This window comes from Paralichthys olivaceus, chromosome 17, assembly GCF_024713975.1.
Source record: "Paralichthys olivaceus isolate ysfri-2021 chromosome 17, ASM2471397v2, whole genome shotgun sequence".
NCBI classification, from domain to species: Eukaryota; Metazoa; Chordata; class Actinopteri; order Pleuronectiformes; family Paralichthyidae; genus Paralichthys; species Paralichthys olivaceus.
In genome coordinates, this window is record NC_091109.1 from 14369317 (window position 1) to 14392810 (window position 23494).

General features: G+C 41.7%; 1 protein-coding gene and 2 non-coding genes across 3 annotated transcripts; all 3 read left to right on the forward strand.

Moving 5' to 3' along the window:
* The first annotated feature begins 1207 nt into the window (after positions 1-1207).
* On the forward strand, positions 1208-17790 carry LOC138405342 (uncharacterized). Its single transcript, XM_069513109.1, has 27 exons — positions 1208-1649; positions 2043-2183; positions 2448-2684; positions 2820-2924; positions 3563-4117; positions 4377-4549; positions 4720-4845; positions 4926-5007; positions 5123-5221; positions 5531-5665; positions 5787-5868; positions 5979-6122; positions 6233-6403; positions 6689-7037; positions 11722-12127; positions 12523-12663; positions 12928-13164; positions 13300-13404; positions 14043-14525; positions 14789-14961; positions 15132-15257; positions 15338-15419; positions 15535-15633; positions 15943-16077; positions 16199-16280; positions 16391-16534; positions 16643-17790. The coding sequence occupies exons 1-27, from the start codon at positions 1263-1265 to the stop codon at positions 16816-16818; spliced, it is 5175 nt and encodes a 1724-aa protein (XP_069369210.1). The 5' UTR covers positions 1208-1262; the 3' UTR covers positions 16819-17790.
* Positions 1905-1982, forward strand: LOC138405350 (small nucleolar RNA SNORD66). Its single transcript, XR_011239064.1, has one exon. It is a non-coding gene; the product is annotated as a small nucleolar RNA SNORD66 (small nucleolar RNA).
* Positions 12385-12462, forward strand: LOC138405351 (small nucleolar RNA SNORD66). The gene has a single exon (XR_011239065.1). It is a non-coding gene; the product is annotated as a small nucleolar RNA SNORD66 (small nucleolar RNA).
* Positions 17791-23494: the final 5704 nt, after the last annotated feature.

Consider the following 23494-nt stretch of genomic DNA (forward strand, 5'->3'; position numbering starts at 1 on the left):
CCCTTGACTTGCTATGTAAGTAGGATCTCAGAACCTAAAGTGCAGACACATGACAAAGGCAGATAATATAAACGTGAGCTACAATGGCACTCAGTAAAGTGCATACCTGCCAAGGCCCATCAGTCCCCTTAAAGGTTCAGTGTGTACGATTTAGGTGAAAGGGATTTTTGGCAGAAATTGAATGTGAAATAATCCTTGTGATGTTTTCACTAGTGTGTTTCATCTAAATTGTATGAATTGTTGTTTTCTTTACCAGAGAATGAGCTCTTTATATTTAAATACTTTATATTTACATGGAGGGGGGTCCTCTCTGTGGAGGCAGCCGTGTTTTTTACTGTCGTCCAAACTGGACAAACTAAAACCTTTTGAGTTTTCATGACAACTGAAGTTCACCACAGGTTCTTTCTCATGTTTGGAAGGAGAGGGTGAGGTGAGGAGTATTCAGCTGCAACATGACACTTCACCACCAGATGTCACTAAATTCTACACACTGAACCTTTAAATGCAACCCATGTAGATTTCAATTTTAATGAATGATCACAAGCTTACAACAGCGTCTCAACTGATTCTACAAAAACACAATATTCCATTCTTTCTTTTTTTGCAGTGTTCCCTATAAACATGAAATCAGGGCTTTATATCACTCCTATAAAAATGTTGGATTGGAAAAGCTCACTTTTCTGTGTTATGACCAGCAGAGGATGACTCCAACAGTAGTTTCTGTAGAAGTCTATGAGAAAATGATTCTCACTTGATTCATAATGTCAGTAAACATAAGGAGTTTATGAGTTTATAAGGAGTTATCTCTAGTTTCATGTCTTCTTAAATACAATATGATGTTCATTGTATAAAATTGCGGTCCATCTACAGTCAACTGTGGCCGTGAGAGCTCAATGTGCTACAAATGTAGAAAACCATGCAAATAGAGAAAACACAATTCATCCATTTGACGACACATATGCTGCAAAAGGTCACAACACAAGCAAATACAGAAACTCTTAATTTGCAAGTGTTTTCTTGATTTGCAGTACGTTGAGCCCTCAACCGCCATACAAATACATCATAAAGCACTACATTAAAGGAATTTTTAGGGTTTATTGCTTTATTTATAGTTTAGTATAGTTTATTGTAGTTTAACTGCCTATTGATCAAAGCATCCTGTCCTGCCTTTGATCTTGAGCCTATATATATAGGCGGCAAGAAGCATCTGCATCATATTTTCTGAAGGACCAACATAAAATATTCAACTTGAGACAGGAACCATGTCAACTAGTACGAGATTAGATAGTGAACCACGTCCCTCTGAGCAGATCCAGAGGAAAGTCATCCCCTGGAAAGTGACAGCAGACTTGAAGCTGCACAAGGCTGAGAACCCCTGGGAGTCTTCAGTGAGGACAGGTGTTCACAGCTGCGCAAAGCCAGAGAACGATCCAGAGCAGGTCAAGACCCAAGTGGTGTTCAAACTGTTCCGCGGCATCCTTAACAGAGTGACCCCCGAAAAGTTAGATATCCTGGTGAATCAGGTGACTGAACTCGACATCGACACCAAGGAGAGGCTGAGCGGAGTCGTAGAGCTCACCTTCGAAAAGGCCATCTCAGAGCCAAGTTTTTCAAGGGTCTATGCCAAAATGTGCCAAAGCCTCAAGATGGTAAGTATGGCCTTTTGAATTCTTTGAAATTAAGCCTGTGAATGTTTGTGTGTTGATATTTTAGCTTAGATAGTGACAAAAAGCCTTCAAGTGTGAGGAATTGGTTCAGAGAAGGAGCACAATATGTATCTGTGATCTACTAATAAGGACACAATCACTTTAATAAGAATGATATGATAACCATGTCTGGTATATGTAACAGAAACGTGCTCCTGGATTGGTGTTTACCATTCAAGTCCTAGTTTACACATACCTCTACCAGGCTGATGACATGAATTTAGTGCCATAGTTCTGGGCCAATGGTCAAAGTAATGGGATCGAGGAACTGAGAAGCCATTTGCACTACATAACCCGACCACACGTCCTCTCCTGTCCTGTTTTCTCTCTTTGCAGCTCACAGTCCACACCCCAGATGGACTGAAAGTCACTTTCAACAAGCTTCTGCTCCTACGTTGTCAAAAGGAGTTTGAGAAAGACAAAGATGACAATGAAATCCTGAAGAAGAAACAGGAGGAGCTGGAGGCTGCTTCAGGGGTACAGTAACGTATTAAGAACTACCAGTTGGGTTTTTCATTTATGCACAAAGGAAGTCATGGTGATTGAACTTGAGTGACTGATGGAGGGGATCCAAAGACAACCACATACTGTGAAAGCATTATGCAAAGATGCTACAGAATCTTATCTATATTTGGAACTGTCATGTTAAACATCTGGGTTTTAGAGATATAAACTTAACTATCCCTCTGCTAAAGTTTCTTTTTCTTGATCCATAATTTTTTCAACATCTTTCCCTGACAGGACCAGGAGAAGAAGCAGCTCACTGAAGAGTTAGAGGAGATTAAATACAAGGCCAAAAGGGAGTCTGTGAGTAACCTGAAGTTCCTCGGTGAGCTGTACAAACTTAAAATGCTCACAGATGGCATCGCGTGCGACTGCATTACCAAGCTGCTCAAGGACAATGATGAGGTGTCCCTGGAGTGCCTGTGCACCCTAGTGTCTGCCATCGGCAAGCAGCTAGAACTTGGGATAAGAAAGGTACAACACTCACAGTTACATATAGAGGAAGTGTGTGGTAGAGAGGAAATTAAGTTCACATGCATATTCATTACATGTATATTAGTTCTAATGAATGTGTAGCTGGATTAAGTTTTAATTTGTGCTTGTCTTCAGACTCGTTTGGACGAGTGTTTTGATCAGATGAAGCAGATTGTAACGGTGAAGAGTACCAGCAACAGGATCTGCTTCATGTTGCAGGATGTGCTTGAACTTCGACTTGTAAGTTACAGAAGCAACACAAACCACAGATTTACACAAGGATATGCACTGGCAATCATGAGACAAATAAAGCAAAGTGCTTATGAATAGAACCAATCAGATCACAATGATTGATGCAAGTCCATCAGTGCTGAGACCTGCTTTCAAAATTGTTATGCAAAGAAAATGAAAATGTCAGAACACATTCACTGATCCACTGTGTGGACCACTATCAGCAAAATCTGACAAAGAATGTATTAGTTCAGCAGAATCAACAGAGCATTGCACCATATTACTTGGAAATATGATTCTATGTCACATTGTGCTGATCATCCAACACTATCCTGTTTACTGAAGGATCAGTGGGTTTAATCATTTCTTACATTATTTGTCCTATCTTGTTCTCATTTATGTATTTTGTGTTCATGACTATAGGTATTATGTTGAATATGTTATCAGTCCCTTATTAATTAACATTTTATTTACATTTCACATAACTCATTTTCTTATTTCCGCTCTTCTAAGAAAGTATATATTTTCTGACGTCTAATATTCCTTGTTTGGGTCGATCTTGTCAAAAGTGGAACTGTTAGTAAAATATTTATCATTAATCACCTGTGTCCTGCACTCTCCATCTCTCTCCCTTCCACCCATTACAGAACAAGTGGGTTCCCCGGCACAAGGACCAGGGCCCCAAGACCATTGGCGAGATCCGCAAAGAGGCTAATCTGGAGGGCCAGCGGTTCAACCAGCAGCCCCACCGACGAGAGCACCGATGGTTCAACCAGCAGCCTGACCGACGGGACAATCAACGGTTCAACCAGCAGCCTGACCGACGGGACAATCAACGGTTCAACCAGCAGCCTGACCGACCGGACAATCAACGGTTCAACCAGCAGCCTGACCGACGGGACAATCAACGGTTCAACCAGCAGCCTGACCGACGGGACAATCAACGGTTCAACCAGCAGCCTGACCGACGGGACAACAGAGAGTTCAATCAGCAGTCTGATGGACGGGACAACCGACAGTTAAACCAGCAGTCCGACCGACAGAGAGGCCAGCAGTTCAACCAGCAGCCTGACAGACAAGTCGGTCGATGGTATCAGCACCACAGCACCTTCAACTCCACCAAGCCCAGTTTGACGGAGGAACAGCTTGAAAAGAAGTCCAGCGCCATCATCAAGGAGTACCTGAACATCAATGACATGAAGGTACGCTGATGAGCAGTTGTTAGAAGAATGAAATGATACCTTTAGCACCACTTTCCTTGACAGTTCCTTACCTCATTTCCTGTGGCTGCTTCACAATAAAAGTCGCTGTGTAGTTTGCTGGGTGAACAGTTTTAATGTGAAGCGGTAGCAGCACTTTGACTTCTCGCAGTAATAGTTACAGTTATGACCGTTACACTGAAGTTTCTGTAAACATCATCATTTATCTCTGTCTGTGTTATGTCCCTCACTGTCCCAACAGGAGGCGCTGCAGTGTGTGCAAGAGTTGAAGAGCACTCAGCTGCTATTCCTTTTTGTGAGAAAAGGGCTGGAGTACACGCTGGACCGCAACGCCACCACCAGGGAGTGCATGGGCCTGCTGCTGCACCAGCTCATAAAGAGTGGCATCCTCCCACCTGAGCAGTACTGTAAAGGGTCAGTGTTGAGTTCCACAGAGGTTTCACAAAAACAAAACCAGCCAAATGCTAATTCAGTTGGAAAATCTTCTTTTTGTCATCTTATTAAAAACCTTCAACTAGTTTTTTTTGTTTTTTTTTGTTAAATCTTCAAATACATATTGAGATGTGTGCTCTCTGTTTGTTCAGGCTTCAGGGAATCATCGAGGAAACTGAGGACCTGGCAATAGATATCCCCAAAATCTGGCTGTACCTGTCAGAGCTGCTCACTCCCATGCTCCTTGAAGGTGGGATCCCAATGGGAGTGCTTTTCAGGTAAGTAGCCAAAATAGAGAAGGAAAGTTTTTAATTTCTCATTCATTCACTGTTAATTTGTTCCTTGGTTTTGTCTCCAGGGAGATTTCAAAGCCTCTGATCCCTCTGGGAACAGCTGGAGTCCTGCTGGTTCACATCCTCAATGGACTGTGCAAAGCAATGGTGAGAACTGTCTCCATATGTGTCTCCTTATGTCCATTGTCTAGATTCTATGTAATATAATGATCAGTGGATGTGTTTATGAATCAGTCAGTAACTATGTGTATCTTCTCATCAGAGCCGTGAGAAGGCAGGTATAATGTGGAAGGAGGCCGGCCTCCGGTGGAAAGACTTCCTGCCCGAGGATGAAGACGTCCACAAGTTTGTGACAGAAAAGGTGAGAGGTCACTCTCTAGCTTCATCACCAACTGAAAGATGATCTGAAATTTCAACTATGCTTTTGAGATATTAACAGGTTTAGAAACTAGTACGAGTGAAAGTGGAATATTGGAGGAAACGTCAGTTCCTTTGCAACAAAAATAGAGAAGAAACTGAAGATGGGTCATGATTTAAACTCTGTGCCATCTTCTTTATGGTCAACTCAAAGTTGACAGTTAGGTTTTGTTAAATATGGTGAATTACAAGTGGGGGGAGTGGAGGAACCAGGAGGTGCAAGACATGTTAAACATTATGCCTCTGTCTATAGAATGTGGAGTTCACTCTGGGCAAGGAGACGAAGGAGAGTCAGAAGAAGAAGCTGAGCTCTGCAGAGCAGAAAAAGGAGCTGGACACACTGATTCAGGACAAGGCCGACAACCACACCATCGCTGATTGGATTGAGGTTTGTTCCTCCAGTTCAAATTCAATCTACAATCTGTTGTTGTTCTGGCTGAATGTTTCCTCTGCATGAGAGGACTGCAGCTGTTTTCTACATGTGCGTTAATAAACATGTTTGTGTGTAGAACAACCTCGATGAGCAGCAGACCTCCTCCAACACGTTCATCAGAACTCTGACGACCTGCATCTGCCAGTCAACAATCATCTGTAAGTCAAGTTCTTCACTTTCCTTATGAGAGAATATTGATAACAGACTAAATATGATGAGGTGATGGTCCTGTCAGTGTTTAATGAAGCTTTCCTTTCTTTTACCTCAGCTGATGAAAACTACTACATTGTGGACCACGATCTGATGAGACAGCGAGCCACACTGCTGAAGAAATACCTGCATGATGAGGAGAAGCAGCTGCAGGCTCTCTCTGCCCTGCAGGTCCTGATGGTGCAGATGGATCACCCTAGCCGTGAGTCTCATTACTCATATATATATATTTTACTTTCAGACACCATGAATCTGTTTCTGTGCACAATGATTCTAATTGTTTGAAATATCTTGTCGTCCTCCCTCCATCAGAGCTGTTGCGGATGTTCTTTGACTGTCTTTATGACTTCGACGTGATCACGATCAGGACGTACTACAAGTGGGAGTTAAACAAGAACCCCGGCGAGCAGCAAGGCAAAGACGTGGCCCTCCAGTCTGTTACTAACTTCTTCGCGTGGCTCCATGACTTGAAGGCTGCCAATCGCTGAAACTTAGGACTGAACGATTAATAGAAATTTGACCACGATTTCGGCCTCTCACGCTCATAATCGAAGAAAAACGATTAATGTGCCGCCGCGCTGCCTGTATGCAAATTACTGCGCTGTAAAGCAGAGTGAAGGCACCAGCTGCAGCAGTGAGTTTGTGGATCGATTGTGGAAAGAGCGATTGACAACATGGCAGAAAAGCAGCCCGAGCCTTTAGTTGAAAAGAAAAGTAGGGCAAGCTCGGTCATTTGGAGACATTTTGGCTTCAAATCGTTGGACGTAGAGCAGAAGGAGATTGTTTGCAAAGTTTGTTACGCCGTCGTGTCTGCACCCCAGGGCAACACGACAAATATGTTTAACCATTTAAAGTTCAGCTATAAAGTGGTCTATGACAAAGTACTGACAGAGCAAAAGACCCAAAAAAGTGCAAGAGCTTCAACTTCAGCCACCGCCACCGCAACACAGTCCTCCATTGAGGACACTCTTTCCAATGCCGCTCCATATCTCACCGGCTCCCGGCTGCAGCGAGAGATAACGGAGGCGGTGACGTTCATGCTAGCGAAGGACATGTGCCCCATCAGCACAGTTTGCAACCCAGGGTTCAAAACACTGGTGAAGACGATGGACAAGCGGTATGTGTTGCCATCCCGCAAACACTTCAGCAGAGTGGCACTGCCTGCTTTGTATGATAAATGTCGCGCTGAAGTTGAAAAAGATATCTCCACTGCCAATCAACAAATAATCGTGTTTATTAATCGTGATTTCAATTGGAATCAAAATAATCGGGATTATTGTTTTTCCCATAATCGTCCAGCCCTACTGAAACTGACATCAAATTCTTATTTCCATCTTTTTCATCCATTCCTTCTCTTTTTCCCTGTGAACTGTCAGCAGAGGGTTCACTATCTATCTATCTATCTATCTATTTTTTTTTTATGACAAATGGGAAATAAGAATAAAAGATGATGAACACATGCCTGAGTTAGTGTTTGCCTCTGATCCAGTTTCCTTTATTCAAGATTCAAGATTCAAAGATTTTATTGTCAAATACACAGAGAACACACGTTTCCCTATGAATTGAAATTCTTGTGCTGTCCTTTCTGGAATACCGACCAAATTTACATAAAAATTCAATAAGGCTATGAACATGTTAAAAATAAGGCAGAAACAAGGCGAATGAGGTGAATAAGGTGAGGATTGTGCAAAACACTTCTCTCTGTCCCTCTGCCCCCCCACATTCATTTATTTATTTTAATACATGTCAATGACTATTTCACTTTGTCCTCCCATAGTCTCTCTCTCTCTCTCTTTTTCTCTATCTCATTTCAGATATCTCTCACCCCGGAACTTCAGGACAACAACTTTTACCATTATTACTATTTTTAATTACAATATTTCAGTAATTAATTATTATATAAATTGTGCCTGTTATCACTAATAAATAATAGTCTTTACACTGTTGTTTACATTTTAACTAGTCAGATCTGATCACATCTATCACTCTCTCTTCTCTCCCCACTTTTCCATCCATCTCTCCTCTCCTTTTTCTTTGCTACCGGTCGAGGCAGATAAGCGCCCACACTGAGTCTGGTTCTAGAGGTTTCTCCCTGTTGATGAGGGAGTTTTTCCCTTCACAGTCTCAGAGTGCTGCTCATTGTTGAACTGTTGGTTTCTCTATTTAACCATGTCAGGATGTAGATGTTTTAATAGTTGGCCAGACTTAAAGGTGGTGTTACAGTTTTGTTGTGGCTGGACCCGGAAGCAGACACAGAGAGGAACAGTTTGTGAAATGAGTTTTTTTTTTTTTTAATGAAAAGCTTGTGGCAGGCAGGCAACAGGCTGAAGGCTGGCTGAGGGTGAGCAGGAGCGAGGGCATGCGGGTTGAGCTCTGGCGATCCTGAGGCAGGGGAAAAAACAAAGTGAGTCACATGTACAAAAAACAAGCGAGGAGGTTCTTTTTCTAAGAAACACTACGAGTGAAGCTGAGAGTGTGAACCACAGGAGTGACTGTAACAACCTGGCAAGGAGTGGAGGAGAGACCTGGGTATTTGTAGCGCTGGTGATGAGGATGATTGAAGCCAGGTGTAGAACTCATGCCAGGAGTAGAGACCACACCCACGCACACCCGAGGAGGAAAAGGAGGAGGGACATGGAAAACACCATGGAAACGGCACAAGCCATGACAGGTGGAGTGAAAAGTCATCAGTTGTGGAGAGGAAGGGATGTGAGGAATAATGATGTATGGTTTTATGTAGTATCTCCAGGAAGACATTCAATGTGTTACACTTAGTTATTTATACAAAAAGTATAACAACAAGTTGTATGACATTCAAAAAAGGGAGTGCTAGAAGGAGAACGTTGCCTGGATCCTTTCTCACCATCTCATAGCTGGCTACTGGAGGTCATGCCTGTTGGAATTAGTTTAAATCCCACTTCAGTGTGCCTGAGGAACATGTTTGCGAAACTCTCTGCATCATTTTGTGTAAAGAGTACAGAGGCATTTGTGTTTTATAGAACTACCTGCAACATATATCCACTAAGAGCTCCTCTCTGAGTAGCATTCGTTAATAGGAGGGAAATGTTAATTTTCAAAGCTCGACTCCCACATGAAAAGGGATGATTTATTCTCTTTGCCTGCTCAGCCCGACAGATACTGGGAGGGGACAGTATCTGCGAGTCTTCAAGGAAGAGAGATTCCTTTTGTGACTTTATCATAGATTTACCGAAATGTGTGATGCCATGCTCCGGAGGTAGCACATTTGTTCTGTTTGCTTTATCTGTGTTTCAGATGTGGCATCTTTGTTCTATAGAGGAAGGGCAGGTGGATTGATCTGCCAAGAGGGAGAAAAGAGGGAATGCAAAGTCCCTCAGCTGTTAGAGAAACAGATCCTAGATGTGGGAAGGTTGTAGAGGAATGGGAATTTCTTTGATAGAAATGCTCGTACGCATTTTAGGACCTGGCACACATAATACTACAGTGGGTACACATTCAGACACACAGGAAGTTAGCATGCTTTGGATACAGGATTTTACATCTTGGCCGGAGTATAGTACATTTTGGAATTCCATTTAAGTAACTGAATACCACCAATACATGCTGAAAACTTTAAGAAATCAATATTTGAAATCACTTTTTACACACAAGTATGAGTCCATCCTTACAAATTGGTTTATGATCTCTAAAGGATAACGTTATTCATTCTAAACATGTGTAGAAATGTAGTGGAACCTATGATTTCTTGCATTAAACTGAAAACGAAGTTTTAGTGAAATTTCTGAGAGAGCTGCTAAAATGTAGCTTTGAGCTGCTAAAAAATGTTGATGCACACATCTGAATCATCCTCAGTTAATACTACGTGTTTAAAGCTACAGTCCTACGGACTTCAGTGTTTCCCCTCTGATTTGTTTTAGCAACGGGGACCAACCCCTCCAACTTATGAATAAAAAAATACATAAACACATAAATAGATAAATAATAAAATAAATCGTAATGTAATTATTTTGACACTCTACATATCAATGCACCAAGGCTTGTGTGCTGAAACACTCAGTAAGGTGGCCTTGCTGCCAGTGCAACCAGGCTCATTAATGAGAGATTTAGCTCCTCTCCTCTTTTCTAATCACTCACACGTACAATATGTATGCTCCTGGATAAACGGGGCGTCAGATCTTCTGGAACAACAAAGTTAAACACTGTTTTATGTCATAATCTGCAGGAGGAATTTTTTTGGTGTGTGTACGTGTCTGTCTGTCTGTCGCTCTTCACACAAACAAAAGTTATTTAGTTATTAATTGATGTTGAAGTGCATGCATGCAAAATGGTGGACTATCAAATTGTATAAATACTTCTCATAAACTCTGGAGCGAATCAAACAAACACAAAGTAGGGTTCACTACTGTTCAGATCCTAATTACATCTAATTAGTGTTTATTGTAAATGTGTAAAGTGAGCACAGGTCAGTGGGGGAGTGAGGAGGGAGGACATGCAGCACTGTGCAAGGATACAGGATTCATAAGGTGCGTCTGCTCTGATCCTGAAGCAGCAGCTGCAAGAATTTTGAGTGGAGGGGAAACCCTTGACTTGCTATGTAAGTAGGATCTCAGAACCTAAAGTGCAGGCACATGACAAAGGCAGATAATATAAACGTGAGCTACAATGGCACTCAGTAAAGTGCATACCTGCCAAGGCCCATCAGTCCCCTTAAAGGTTCAGTGTGTACGATTTAGGTGAAAGGGATTTTTGGCAGAAATTGAATGTGAAATAATCCTTGTGATGTTTTCACTAGTGTGTTTCATCTAAATTGTATGAATTGTTGTTTTCTTTACCAGAGAATGAGCTCTTTATATTTAAATACTTTATATTTACATGGAGGGGGGTCCTCTCTGTGGAGGCAGCCGTGTTTTTTACTGTCGTCCAAACTGGACAAACTAAAACCTTTTGAGTTTTCATGACAACTGAAGTTCACCACAGGTTCTTTCTCATGTTTGGAAGGAGAGGGTGAGGTGAGGAGTATTCAGCTGCAACATGACACTTCACCACCAGATGTCACTAAATTCTACACACTGAACCTTTAAATGCAACCCATGTAGATTTCAATTTTAATGAATGATCACAAGCTTACAACAGCGTCTCAACTGATTCTACAAAAACACAATATTCCATTCTTTCTTTTTTTGCAGTGTTCCCTATAAACATGAAATCAGGGCTTTATATCACTCCTATAAAAATGTTGGATTGGAAAAGCTCACTTTTCTGTGTTATGACCAGCAGAGGATGACTCCAACAGTAGTTTCTGTAGAAGTCTATGAGAAAATGATTCTCACTTGATTCATAATGTCAGTAAACATAAGGAGTTTATGAGTTTATAAGGAGTTATCTCTAGTTTCATGTCTTCTTAAATACAATATGATGTTCATTGTATAAAATTGCGGTCCATCTACAGTCAACTGTGGCCGTGAGAGCTCAATGTGCTACAAATGTAGAAAACCATGCAAATAGAGAAAACACAATTCATCCATTTGACGACACATATGCTGCAAAAGGTCACAACACAAGCAAATACAGAAACTCTTAATTTGCAAGTGTTTTCCTGATTTGCAGTACGTTGAGCCCTCAACCGCCATACAAATACATCATAAAGCACTACATTAAAGGAATTTTTAGGGTTTATTGCTTTATTTATAGTTTAGTATAGTTTATTGTAGTTTAACTGCCTATTGATCAAAGCATCCTGTCCTGCCTTTGATCTTGAGCCTATATATATAGGCGGCAAGAAGCATCTGCATCATATTTTCTGAAGGACCAACATAAAATATTCAACTTGAGACAGGAACCATGTCAACTAGTACGAGATTAGATAGTGAACCACGTCCCTCTGAGCAGATCCAGAGGAAAGTCATCCCCTGGAAAGTGACAGCAGACTTGAAGCTGCACAAGGCTGAGAACCCCTGGGAGTCTTCAGTGAGGACAGGTGTTCACAGCTGCGCAAAGCCAGAGAACGATCCAGAGCAGGTCAAGACCCAAGTGGTGTTCAAACTGTTCCGCGGCATCCTTAACAGAGTGACCCCCGAAAAGTTAGATATCCTGGTGAATCAGGTGACTGAACTCCACATCGACACCAAGGAGAGGCTGAGCGGAGTCGTAGAGCTCACCTTCGAAAAGGCCATCTCAGAGCCAAGTTTTTCAGGGGTCTATGCCAAAATGTGCCAAAGCCTCAAGATGGTAAGTATGGCCTTTTGAATTCTTTGAAATTAAGCCTGTGAATGTTTGTGTGTTGATATTTTAGCTTAGATAGTGACAAAAAGCCTTCAAGTGTGAGGAATTGGTTCAGAGAAGGAGCACAATATGTGTCTGTGATCTACTAATAAGGACACAATCACTTTAATAAGAATGGTTATTGATAACCTTGTCTGGTATATGTAACAGAAATGTGCTCCTGGATTGGTGTTTACCATTCAAGTCCTAGTTTACACATACCTCTACCAGGCTGATGACATGAATTTAGTGCCATAGTTCTGGGCCAATGGTCAAAGTAATGGGATCGAGGAACTGAGAAGCCATTTGCACTACATAACCCGACCACACATCCTCTCCTGTCCTGTTTTCTCTCTTTGCAGCTCACAGTCCACACCCCAGATGGACTGAAAGTCACTTTCAACAAGCTTCTGCTCCTACGTTGTCAAAAGGAGTTTGAGAAAGACAAACATGACAATGAAATCCTGAAGAAGAAACAGGAGGAGCTGGAGGCTGCTTCAGGGGTACAGTAACGTATTAAGAACTACCAGTTGGGTTTTTCATTTATGCACAAAGGAAGTCATGGTGATTGAACTTGAGTGACTGATGGAGGGGATCCAAAGACAACCACATACTGTGAAAGCATTATGCAAAGATGCTACAGAATCTTATCTATATTTGGAACTGTCATGTTAAACATCTGGGTTTTAGAGATATAAACTTAACTATCCCTCCGCTAAAGTTTCTTTTTCTTGATCCATAATATTTTCAACATCTTTCCCTGACAGGACCAGGAGAAGAAGCAGCTCACTGAAGAGTTAGAGGAGATTAAATACAAGGCCAAAAGGGAGTCTGTGAGTAACCTGAAGTTCCTCGGTGAGCTGTACAAACTTAAAATGCTCACAGATGGCATCGCGTGCGACTGCATTACCAAGCTGCTCAAGGACAATGATGAGGTGTCCCTGGAGTGCCTGTGCACCCTAGTGTCTGCCATCGGCAAGCAGCTAGAACTTGGGATAAGAAAGGTACAACACTCACAGTTACATATAGAGGAAGTGTGTGGTAGAGAGGAAATTAAGTTCACATGCATACTCATTACATGTATATTAGTTCTAATGAATGTGTAGCTGGATTAAGTTTTAATTTGTGCTTGTCTTCAGACTTGTTTGGACAAGTGTTTTGATCAGATGAAGCAGATTGTAACGGTGAAGAGTACCAGCAACAGGATCTGCTTCATGTTGCAGGATGTGCTTGAACTTCGACTTGTAAGTTACAGAAGCAACACAAACCACAGATTTACACAAGGATATGCACTGGCAATCATGAGACAAATAAAGCAAAGTGCTTATGAATAGAACCAATCAGATCACAATGATTGATGCAAGTCCATCAGTGCTGAGACCTGCTTTCAAAATTGTTATGCAAAGAAAATGAAAATGTCAGAACACATTCACTGATCCACTGTGTGGACCACTATCAGCAAAATCTGACAAAGAATGTATTAGTTCAGCAGAATCAACAGAGCATTGCACCATATTACTTGGAAATATGATTCTATGTCACATTGTGCTGATCATCCAACACTATCCTGTTTACTGAAGGATCAGTGGGTTTAATCATTTCTTACATTATTTGTCCTATCTTGTTCTCATTTATGTATTTTGTGTTCATGACTATAGGTATTATGTTGAATATGTTATCAGTCCCTTATTAATTAACATTTTATTTACATTTCACATAACTCATTTTCTTATTTCGGCTCTTCTAAGAAAGTATATATTTTCTGACGTCTAATATTCCTTGTTTGGGTCGATCTTGTCAAAAGTGGAACTGTTAGTAAAATATTTATCATTAATTACCTGTGTCCTGCACTCTCCATCTCTCTCCCTTCCACCCATTACAGAACAAGTGGGTTCCCCGGCACAAGGACCAGGGCCCCAAGACCATTGGCGAGATCCGCAAAGAGGCTAATCTGGAGGGCCAGCGGTTCAACCAGCAGCCCCACCGACGAGACAACCGATGGTTCAACCAGCAGCCTGACCGACGGGACAATCAACGGTTCAACCAGCAGCCTGACCGACGGGACAATCAACGGTTCAACCAGCAGCCTGACCGACGGGACAATCAACGGTTCAACCAGCAGCCTGACCGACGGGACAACAGAGAGTTCAATCAGCAGTCTGATGGACGGGACAACCGACAGTTAAACCAGCAGTCCGACCGACAGAGAGGCCAGCAGTTCAACCAGCAGCCTGACAGACAAGTCGGTCGATGGTATCAGCACCACAGCACCTTCAACTCCACCAAGCCCAGTTTGACGGAGGAACAGCTTGAAAAGAAGTCCAGCGCCATCATCAAGGAGTACCTGAACATCAATGACATGAAGGTACGCTGATGAGCAGTTGTTAGAAGAATGAAATGATACCTTTAGCACCACTTTCCTTGACAGTTCCTTACCTCACTCATTTCCTGTGGCTGCTTCACAATAAAAGTCGCTGTGTAGTTTGCTGGGTGAACAGTTTTAATGTGAAGCGGTAGCAGCACTTTGACTTCTCGCAGTAATAGTTACAGTTATGACCGTTACACTGAAGTTTCTGTAAACATCATCATTTATCTCTGTCTGTGTTATGTCCCTCACTGTCCCAACAGGAGGCGCTGCAGTGTGTGCAAGAGTTGAAGAGCACTCAGCTGCTATTCCTTTTTGTGAGAAAAGGGCTGGAGTACACGCTGGACCGCAACGCCACCACCAGGGAGCGCATGGGCCTGCTGCTGCACCAGCTCATAAAGAGTGGCATCCTCCCACCTGAGCAGTACTGTAAAGGGTCAGTGTTGAGTTCCACAGAGGTTTCACAAAAACAAAACCAGCCAAATGCTAATTCAGTTGGAAAATCTTCTTTTCATCATCTTATTAAAAAAATTAAACTAGTTTTTTTTGTTTTGTTTTGTTAAATCTTCAAATACATATTGAGATGTGTGCTCTCTGTTTGTTCAGGCTTCAGGGAATCATCGAGGAAACTGAGGACCTGGCAATAGATATCCCCAAAATCTGGCTGTACCTGTCAGAGCTGCTCACTCCCATGCTCCTTGAAGGTGGGATCCCAATGGGAGTGCTTTTCAGGTAAGTAGCCAAAATAGAGAAGGAAAGTTTTTAATTTCTCATTCATTCACTGTTAATTTGTTCCTTGGTTTTGTCTCCAGGGAGATTTCAAAGCCTCTGATCCCTCTGGGAACAGCTGGAGTCCTGCTGGTTCACATCCTCAATGGACTGTGCAAAGCAATGGTGAGAACTGTCTCCATATGTGTCTCCTTATGTCCATTGTCTAGATTCTATGTAATATAATGATCAGTGGATGTGTTTATGAATCAATCAGTAACTATGTGTATCTTCTCATCAGAGCCGTGAGAAGGCAGGTATAATGTGGAAGGAGGCCGGCCTCCGGTGGAAAGACTTCCTGCCCGAGGATGAAGACGTCCACAAGTTTGTGACAGAAAAGGTGAGAGGTCACTCTCTAGCTTCATCACCAACTGAAAGATGATCTGAAATTTCAACTATGCTTTTGAGATATTAACAGGTTTAGAAACTAGTACGAGTGAAAGTGGAATATTGGAGGAAACGTCAGTTCCTTTGAAACAAAAATAGAGAAGAAACTGAAGATGGGTCATGATTTAAACTCTGTGCCATCTTCTTTATGGTCAACTCAAAGTTGACAGTTAGGTTTTGTGGAATATGGTGAATTACAAGTGGGGGGAGTGGAGGAACCAGGAGGTGCAAGACATGTTAAACATTATGCCTCTGTCTATAGAATGTGGAGTTCACTCTGGACAAGGAGACGAAGGAGAGTCAGAAGAAGAAGCTGAGCTCTGCAGAGCAGAAAAAGGAGCTGGACACACTGATTCAGGACAAGGCCGACAACCACACCATCGCTGATTGGATTGAGGTTTGTTCCTCCAGTTCAAATTCAATCTACAATCTGTTGTTGTTCTGGCTGAATGTTTCCTCTGCATGAGAGGACTGCAGCTGTTTTCTACATGTGCGTTAATAAACATGTTTGTGTGTAGAACAACCTGGATGAGCAGCAGACCTCCTCCAACACGTTCATCAGAACTCTGACGACCTGCATCTGCCAGTCAACAATCATCTGTAAGTCAAGTTCTTCACTTTCCTTATGAGAGAATATGGATAACAGACTAAATATGATGAGGTGATGGTCCTGTCAGTGTTTAATGAAGCTTTCCTTTCTTTTACCTCAGCTGATGAAAACTACTACATTGTGGACCACGATCTGATGAGACAGCGAGCCACACTGCTGAAGAAATACCTGCATGATGAGGAGAAGCAGCTGCAGGCTCTCTCTGCCCTGCAGGTCCTGATGGTGCAGATGGATCACCCTAGCCGTGAGTCTCATTACTCATATATATATTTTAATTACAGACACCATGAATCTGTTTCTGTGCACAATGATTCTAATTGTTTGAAATATCTTGTCGTCCTCCCTCCATCAGAGCTGCTGCGGATGTTCTTTGACTGTCTTTATGACTTCGACGTGATCACGATTAGGACGTACTACAAGTGGGAGTTAAACAAGAACCCCGGCGAGCAGCAAGGCAAAGACTTAGCCCTCCAGTCTGTTACTAACTTCTTCGCGTGGCTCCATGACTTGAAGGCTGCCAATCGCTGAAACTTAGGACTGAACGATTAATAGAAATTTGACCACGATTTCGGCCTCTCACGCTCATAATCGAAGAAAAACGATTAATGTGCCGCCGCGCTGCCTGTATGCAAATTACTGCGCTGTAAAGCAGAGTGAAGGCACCAGCTGCAGCAGTGAGTTTGTGGATCGATTGTGGAAAGAGCGATTGACAACATGGCAGAAAAGCAGCCCGAGCCTTTAGTTGAAAAGAAAAGTAGGGCAAGTTCGGTCATTTGGAGACATTTTGGCTTCAAATCGTTGGACGTAGAGCAGAAGGAGATTGTTTGCAAAGTTTGTTACGCCGTCGTGTCTGCACCCCAGGACAACACGACAAATATGTTTAACCATTTAAAGTTCAGCTATAAAGTGGTCTATGACAAAGTACTGACAGAGCAAAAGACCCAAAAAAGTGCAAGAGCTTCAACTTCAGCCACCGCCACCGCAACACAGTCCTCCATTGAGGACACTCTTTCCAATGCCGCTCCATATCTCACCGGCTCCCGGCTACAGCGAGAGATAACGGAGGCGGTGACGTTCATGCTAGCGAAGGACATGTGCCCCATCAGCACAGTTAGCAACCCAGGGTTCAAAACACTGGTGAAGACGATGGACAAGCGGTATGTGTTGCCATCCCGCAAACACTTCAGCAGAGTGGCACTGCCTGCTTTGTATGATAAATGTCGCGCTGAAGTTGAAAAAGATATCTCCACTGCCAATCAACAAATAATCGTGTTTATTAATCATGATTTCAATAGGAATCAAAATAATCGGGATTATTGTTTTTCCCATAATCGTCCAGCCCTACTGAAACTGACATCAAATTCTTATTTCCATCTTTTTCATCCATTCCTTCTCTTTTTTCCTGTGAACTGTCAGCAGAGGGTTCACTTTCTATCTATCTATCGATCTATTTTTTTTTTATGACAAATGGGAAATAAGAATAAAAGATGATGAACACATGCTGCAGGGCCTGAGTTAGTGTTTGCCTCTGATCCAGTTTCCTTTATTCAAGATTCAAGATTCAAAGATTTTATTGTCAAATACACAGAGAACACACGTTTCCCTATGAATTGAAATTCTTGTGCTGTCCTTTCTGGAATACCGACCAAATTTAAATTTAAAAATCTGGAGCGAATCAAACAAACACAAAGTAGGGTTCACTACTGTTCAGATCCTAATTACATCTAATTAGTGTTTATTGTAAATGTGTAAAGTGAGCACAGGTCAGTGGGGGAGTGAGGAGGGAGGACATGCAGCACTGTGCAAGGATACAGGATTCATAAGGTGCATCTGCTCTGATCCTGAAGCAGCAGCTGCAAGAATTTTGAGTGGAGGGGAAACCCTTGACTTGCTATGTAAGTAGGATCTCAGAACCTAAAGTGCAGGCACATGACAAAGGCAGATAATATAAACGTGAGCTACAATGGCACTCAGTAAAGTGCATATCAGTCCCCTTAAAGGTTCAGTGTGTACGATTTAGGTGAAAGGGATTTTTGGCAGAAATTGAATGTGAAATAATCCTTGTGATGTTTTCACTAGTGTGTTTCATCTAAATTGTATGAATTGTTGTTTTCTTTACCAGAGAATGAGCTCTTTATATTTAAATACTTTATATTTACATGGAGGGGGGTCCTCTCTGTGGAGGCAGCCGTGTTTTTTACTGTTGTCCAAACTGGACAAACTAAAACCTTTTGAGTTTTCATGACAACTGAAGTTCACCAAAGGTTCTCTCTCATGTCGGGAAGGAGAGGGTGAGGTGAGGAGTATTCAGCTGCAACATGAAACTTCACCACCAGATGTCACTAAATTCTACACACTGAACCTTTAAATGCAACCCATGCAGATTTCAATTTTAACGAATGATCACAAGCTTACAACAGCATCTCAACTGATTCTACAAAAACACAATATTCCATTCTTTCTTTTTTTGCAGTGTTCCCTATAAACATGAAATCAGGGCTCAAAGGTGAAATGTCACCGGCTAAGCTATAATGAACACTTTAGCATCTGCGGCCCTCGGTGTGGTAAATAGCGTGTTCAGTTTATTGCTGTTGCTTCCTGCTGCTCTTGATGGCTCGGAGGACAGAGCTGTTTCGGTTTCTTCCCCAGCGCTCCCTGCGCCAACGTGGCCGCAGCTGCAGGAGAGCTCTCTGAGATGGTGAACGTGTGATTCTGTGTTCATGAAGAGAGGAGGGGGAGATAATCCCTGCAGTACTTCATACCCCTGCAGGGAGAGATGGATCAACCAGCATGACACACATCATCTCCAGCTCTCCCTTTCTGTCGCATTTCCACTATGGTCTGATCTCCTCACTCTCTCCAAGGGTGAGAAGAACAAATTAGTGTGTAACTCACTGTGCTCCAGTAGTTCTGTGTTCTTATTGTACATCAAGTTCCTATATTGCACCAATTCAAGAATTTTCATTTATAAGCTTCTTGATTGAGTGTTTTCTGAGATTAAGACACAAATTTAGTGTGACGTTTCAGAGGCCGTCGATACATCTACATGTATTTCAAATGGGATTTGTCATTTTCTCATCAGTAACCTTTATTAACATGAGCTTCAGGATCACCCTAATGTTTACCTCATGTTTGCCTGCTCAACTCTCTGCCAGCCACACTCAGCTCGAACCACTCTTCTCCATATGCAGCTCATCTCCACCAGTCTTCAGCTCCACTCAGCCCCCTGCCTCATCCATCTGCTCCCCAGCTCCTGTCTGATGATCAGTCCTCCATCCAACACAACCGCTCTCTTTCTCCTAAGCCATCACCTGCCAGAAATCTCATCTCAGTCAGCCTTCATGATATCACCTCTGTGTTCTGCAGTAACTAGGAAGATGATATCAGAGGCCATTTAGGCTAAAAACATGGTGTAAATGATTCAATTTCAAGTCTTATATGAATGTCGAGGCTTACGGACACTTGCATGACACCACAGTAGTAGTATGGAGGAATGGTTTTTTCTGTTGTTTTTTTACATTTGAAAACGTGGTCATCAGTTTCTTCAATTGTATTAGATTTGGCTGCAACACTGTTTACCCCAGAAACTCCTAAAGTATTTTGTGGACTTGTCACTTGACATGAATTTTAATTTGTGGGTGAACTATCACTTTAATGTTGGAAATACTGGGTTTTTCTGAGCATTATTATTATTACTATTATTATTATTATTTTTTAAAATGCTTTTTTATGACAATAAATCTTGTACTCCATGGTATTATGCTCACTCTCATTCAAGATGAGATGCCACTGAATTGTATATTTGTGAATATGGGCTATACAAATACAATTTGATTGATATCTAAACAGTCATATTCAGACTTGTTTCACAATTCCCCAACAAACTGTCTTGAGACTTAAACAAACAACACATTGGATTCTGTCATAGAGCTTTAGTCGATGTTAACTGCACATAAAAAATATAAATATACATTGTCACATTTTACTTTGGATTTGTTTCGTTGAATGGACCCTATAAGTCAAAGAATTCAAGTCACAATTTGCCTCAGTAAGTGGAGTTTAATGTATTAAAATGAAGCATCAATAAATAAATATACTGTGTCAACATTAACATGTGATTTTTTTACACAAGAACGATTGTGAATCTAATGAAGTTGTTGAATGCCAACAGAAAGCCTCACCTGAGGTGTTCCAGCAGCAGAGCTGGGAGCGGAGCGGGATGAGTGGAGTGTGGAGCAGCAGCAGCCTCCAGCACAGCTCAGTGGATGCTCGAGTACTTGTGGAGTCTTCTCCTGCAGGGTTTCCCACCAGCTCAGGGGTCATTGACTCCACAGCATTGACTGCAGCACTTTCCACAGTACATTGGCCAGCTTCACTCCACTACACCCGCTCTCCTCTGTGCAGCACACACACACACGCACACACACACACACAGCATTGATTTCCATTCTTTTTTCTTGGAGTCCTACTCCAACCTTAAATATAACTACTACTTGACTAAACCCCAACCTTAACCTTGAAACCTGTCTTCATTGTAATTTGATGATTTATATCATGGGGTTTGGCAATTTCTATCACAAGGAAGACAAGTCCCCGACACATTTACCCTCATAGAGCTGAAGCTGTTTTAACATCAGTGTAGTGTCCCTAACAAAGCGCTCTGTGAATGAATGTTTACTACATCTTTCAGCACAGCTCATCTGTTTAGCCAAACTAAAATTAGATAGAGGTGTTTTAATCAAGGAAACAATTTAGGAGCATATCAACCTGATGATCCTGATGGCCCTCTGATGGGCAGCTGTGGCTTAAGAGATAGAGCGAACCCCATCCACTGACCGCATACTCCCCATTCCACATGTCAAAGTGTTCTCGGGCAAGATAATGAAGCCCCCAGATTGCCCCTGACGGCTGCGTCGGCAGTGTTTGAGTGTTTTGTGATAGAGAAAAAGCTGCACATTTATGAACTGTAGAAAAGCTTGTGAATGGAAAAAACTGTACTGTAAATAATCAAGACTGGAAAAGTGCTTTTTTATAAGGACCATTAGTGAATAAATGAAGGCCCTTTCTGTCGAACAGCCACAGGAACATACCCAAACAACCTCTGAGCAGCAAGGTTAATGAGACTTGAGGTGATAAAACAACAACAATAGAGTTCCATAGAGCAGCTTCAGTACAGTCTCCACATATATATTTGGTGAAGTCTAAAAAAACATTCTCACCCCTCACATTCATCTTAATGGTTGATGGAAGCTCGAGGAAGCATGAGTGAGCACAGCTCTGTACAGTGAGTACATCTGCAAAGATGAGTGGAGAACCCCGGAGAGCTCGGTTGGAAAGTTAAGAGGGTTGTGATGACGAGTGAGGTAATTGACAAGCCATGGTGGAAGCAGCGTTGGATATGTGAGGCTAAAGATATACCAACAACTTTCAAGGAAGAGCGGAATTCCTCAGAAACTGTCTCAGTGTCTGGAGTGCTATTTGAAACTGAATGAATAAAGCACCTTATTGTTTAAATGTGGATAATGCATATCATTACATCTGTTATATAATAAATAATATTGATACATTCTCTTACAATTTCATCTGTTACTGTCAAGTGCCTCACAGTATCAGGCCAAGAGAGCAAATATTCACTTCTCCCCTTATTTAAGTCAAACCACCGGCTCTCCCTCTGTACAAATGGACCATCACCGAGTGGTCCATTTTCCTGGTGAGGTAACCACTTCCATTAGTGTTCATCAGCCTCACCTACCGAGGGACCACTTTACTGACATCTGCCTGATTCTGGCATCCACACGCTATAAGGTAAAAATGTTCCTCTAGAGAGAGAGAAGCAGAGCGAGACCCTCTTGGCTCTGTGGCTCCATGAGTATTAATTGATGGCTTTTGGGCCACATCAGGGTATTAGTGGTTAAAATGTTTTTCCTCCAGTCCTGTGGTGCCATGGACTAGCATTTGGTTGCACTGATAATCTGTTTCCTAATAATGTTATTATCTTGTAACAGAATGCCACATATCAGTCACATAAACATTATTTGTAAATGTCATTGTTATTTCTTAAATCTAATTATCTAAATTCTATCTGATTTATCTAAATTCTATCTGATTTATCTAAATTCTATCTGATTTATCTAAATTCAAGACTTTTATGTAAGAAACAAAATAGTCAATTTAAAATTGTTATATTTATAATGGAAAAGAAAGACATAAATTCCATTAGCCTTCATTTAGAGCCGTTCAGACTTTACCGACTTTAAACAACCACTCAGGTGAGCCTTTTTTTAGTTGCAAGACCGTAAACTGACCCAAAAGCAGAACTCAGAGACAAAGTCCAGTTTTAATAAACTGTAGTAGGTTTATTCCAGTCAGGGTTCGGTACACAAGAAGGCAAGAGACTAGGCGAAGGTATCCAAAAGCGTGAGGCTAAGTCGCTGAATCTGAAAACGTGGTCAAAACGTGGTAAAAAAACATGAAACAGCACTTAGGAAAAACGCTGGTAAACTACGTATGAGACAAGACGAACTGGCACAGGACAGTGGGAGACACACACCATATATATACTAACTGAACTGAAGTTAACTAGACAGAGCTGAAACAAATCAGAGAGGGGGAGGTAATTAGTGAGACACACAGGGGGGTATCGAAGTAAAACAGGAAGTGACATGAAACATGAAACAGGAAAGGCTGTGAGTATGTTTTTGTGTAACCATGACAAAAGGATCCCTACTCACATTAATCTGCTCTCATTTTATCTTCAAAATTAAATTTGGTTAAAATTGTTCAAGTGGATAAACTCTCGGCTTATTTACAAATCCTGAGCCAATCTGAAATCCAGAATTATGCAAATACCTTTGAAATTAAAATGTTACCAATTACACCCCAAAAATGGAAAAAATCGACTGACATTGTCCTTAACTTTACCCGCGGCCAATTCATTCATTCATTCTCTTCTGACTACACCTGATGGTCGAATAACCATCATCAAAATAAAACAAACAAAACAATTAAGTTCAGTTGCACTTATAAAAGGCACTTACATGTAGCACTTTGTACTTTGGCTTTTTGAAGCTAATGTACTTCTGATTCTAGCTGTTCTGGGTTTGTACCCTCACAGTTGAATGCACTTATTGTAAGTCGCTTTGGATAAAAGCGTCAGCTAAATGAAGCGTAATGATGAAAAGCAGTTTTGTACAATGTAAAAAGA